General features: G+C 60.7%; 1 protein-coding gene across 1 annotated transcript in view; it reads left to right on the top strand.

The window, feature by feature from the left end:
* The window catches only part of LOC102771625 (transient receptor potential cation channel subfamily V member 2-like), a 2,528-nt gene extending 1,718 nt beyond the window's left edge, over nucleotides 1-810 (top strand). The window contains exon 2 of the mRNA XM_006779299.2: nucleotides 397-810. Coding sequence (XP_006779362.2) covers nucleotides 397-598 — 202 coding nt within the window. The 3' untranslated portion in view covers nucleotides 599-810. The remainder of the gene's footprint in view (nucleotides 1-396) is intronic.
* The last annotated feature ends 11 nt before the right edge of the window (nucleotides 811-821 follow it).

Raw genomic sequence — 821 nt, 5'->3', positions numbered from 1 at the left:
GCCTCAGAGCCCTGATGGTCAGGGGCACCTCCCCCAGCCCCGTCCTGACCTGACTCTAGCTCAGGGGCCACGACAAGTCCCTATGCCGAGACCCACCCTGTGGGATAGTGAGCCTGTTGAGAGATCATCCGGGCACCTTGCAAATGACAAGGACCGATGCTGAGAACAGCTGTGATGCCTGGAGCCACAGACATGGGTCCTGTCCCCCCTCTCCAGGCAGCCCCACCCCTGCTCCTGGGCTCTGGCTCCGGGGTCTCCCGGTTTGATCTGGGAAGGAGGCTCTCATGGGCTACCGGCAGGCAGTGCTCACAGGGCTTCCTGAAAGGGCTCCCGGGATGAGCTCCTTCTGGGGGCGAGGCTCTTTCACAGCATCAGTCACCAACCACATTCTTGCAGCCAGCTGGACCTAAACCGCTTTGACCGTGACCGGCTCTTCAGCGCTGCTGCCCGGGGTGACTCCGAGGACCTGGCGGGGCTACTGGAGTACCTGCGCACTACCAGCAAGTACCTCACCGACTCAGAGTACACAGGTAGGCCTGCCCTTCGCAGAGCCCGGGTCCGTGGCTGTGCTGGGACTGTGCTGGCTGGTGGGTCTTGACCATGGTCAGGAGGAGACAAGGGGTGTGGGTTTCCTTTTCCTTTTTTTTTTTTTTAAGGGGAGCGTTCTTAGCAGCAGACCCTCCTGCCAGAATGGCTGCAGGGGACCCTGCTGACAGAGCCAAGGACTCCACTTACCTCCCACCACCTCACTGGCACCCGGCCGCATGGGTACTTGTAGGCATCCTCAATGCTTCCTTTCTCTCTCTCTCTCTCTCTCTCTC

The sequence above is a fragment of the Myotis davidii genome, unplaced genomic scaffold (genome assembly GCF_000327345.1).
Source record: "Myotis davidii unplaced genomic scaffold, ASM32734v1 scaffold129, whole genome shotgun sequence".
In the NCBI taxonomy this organism is placed as follows: domain Eukaryota; kingdom Metazoa; phylum Chordata; class Mammalia; order Chiroptera; family Vespertilionidae; genus Myotis; species Myotis davidii.
This window is presented reverse-complemented; position numbering and strand designations above follow the sequence as displayed.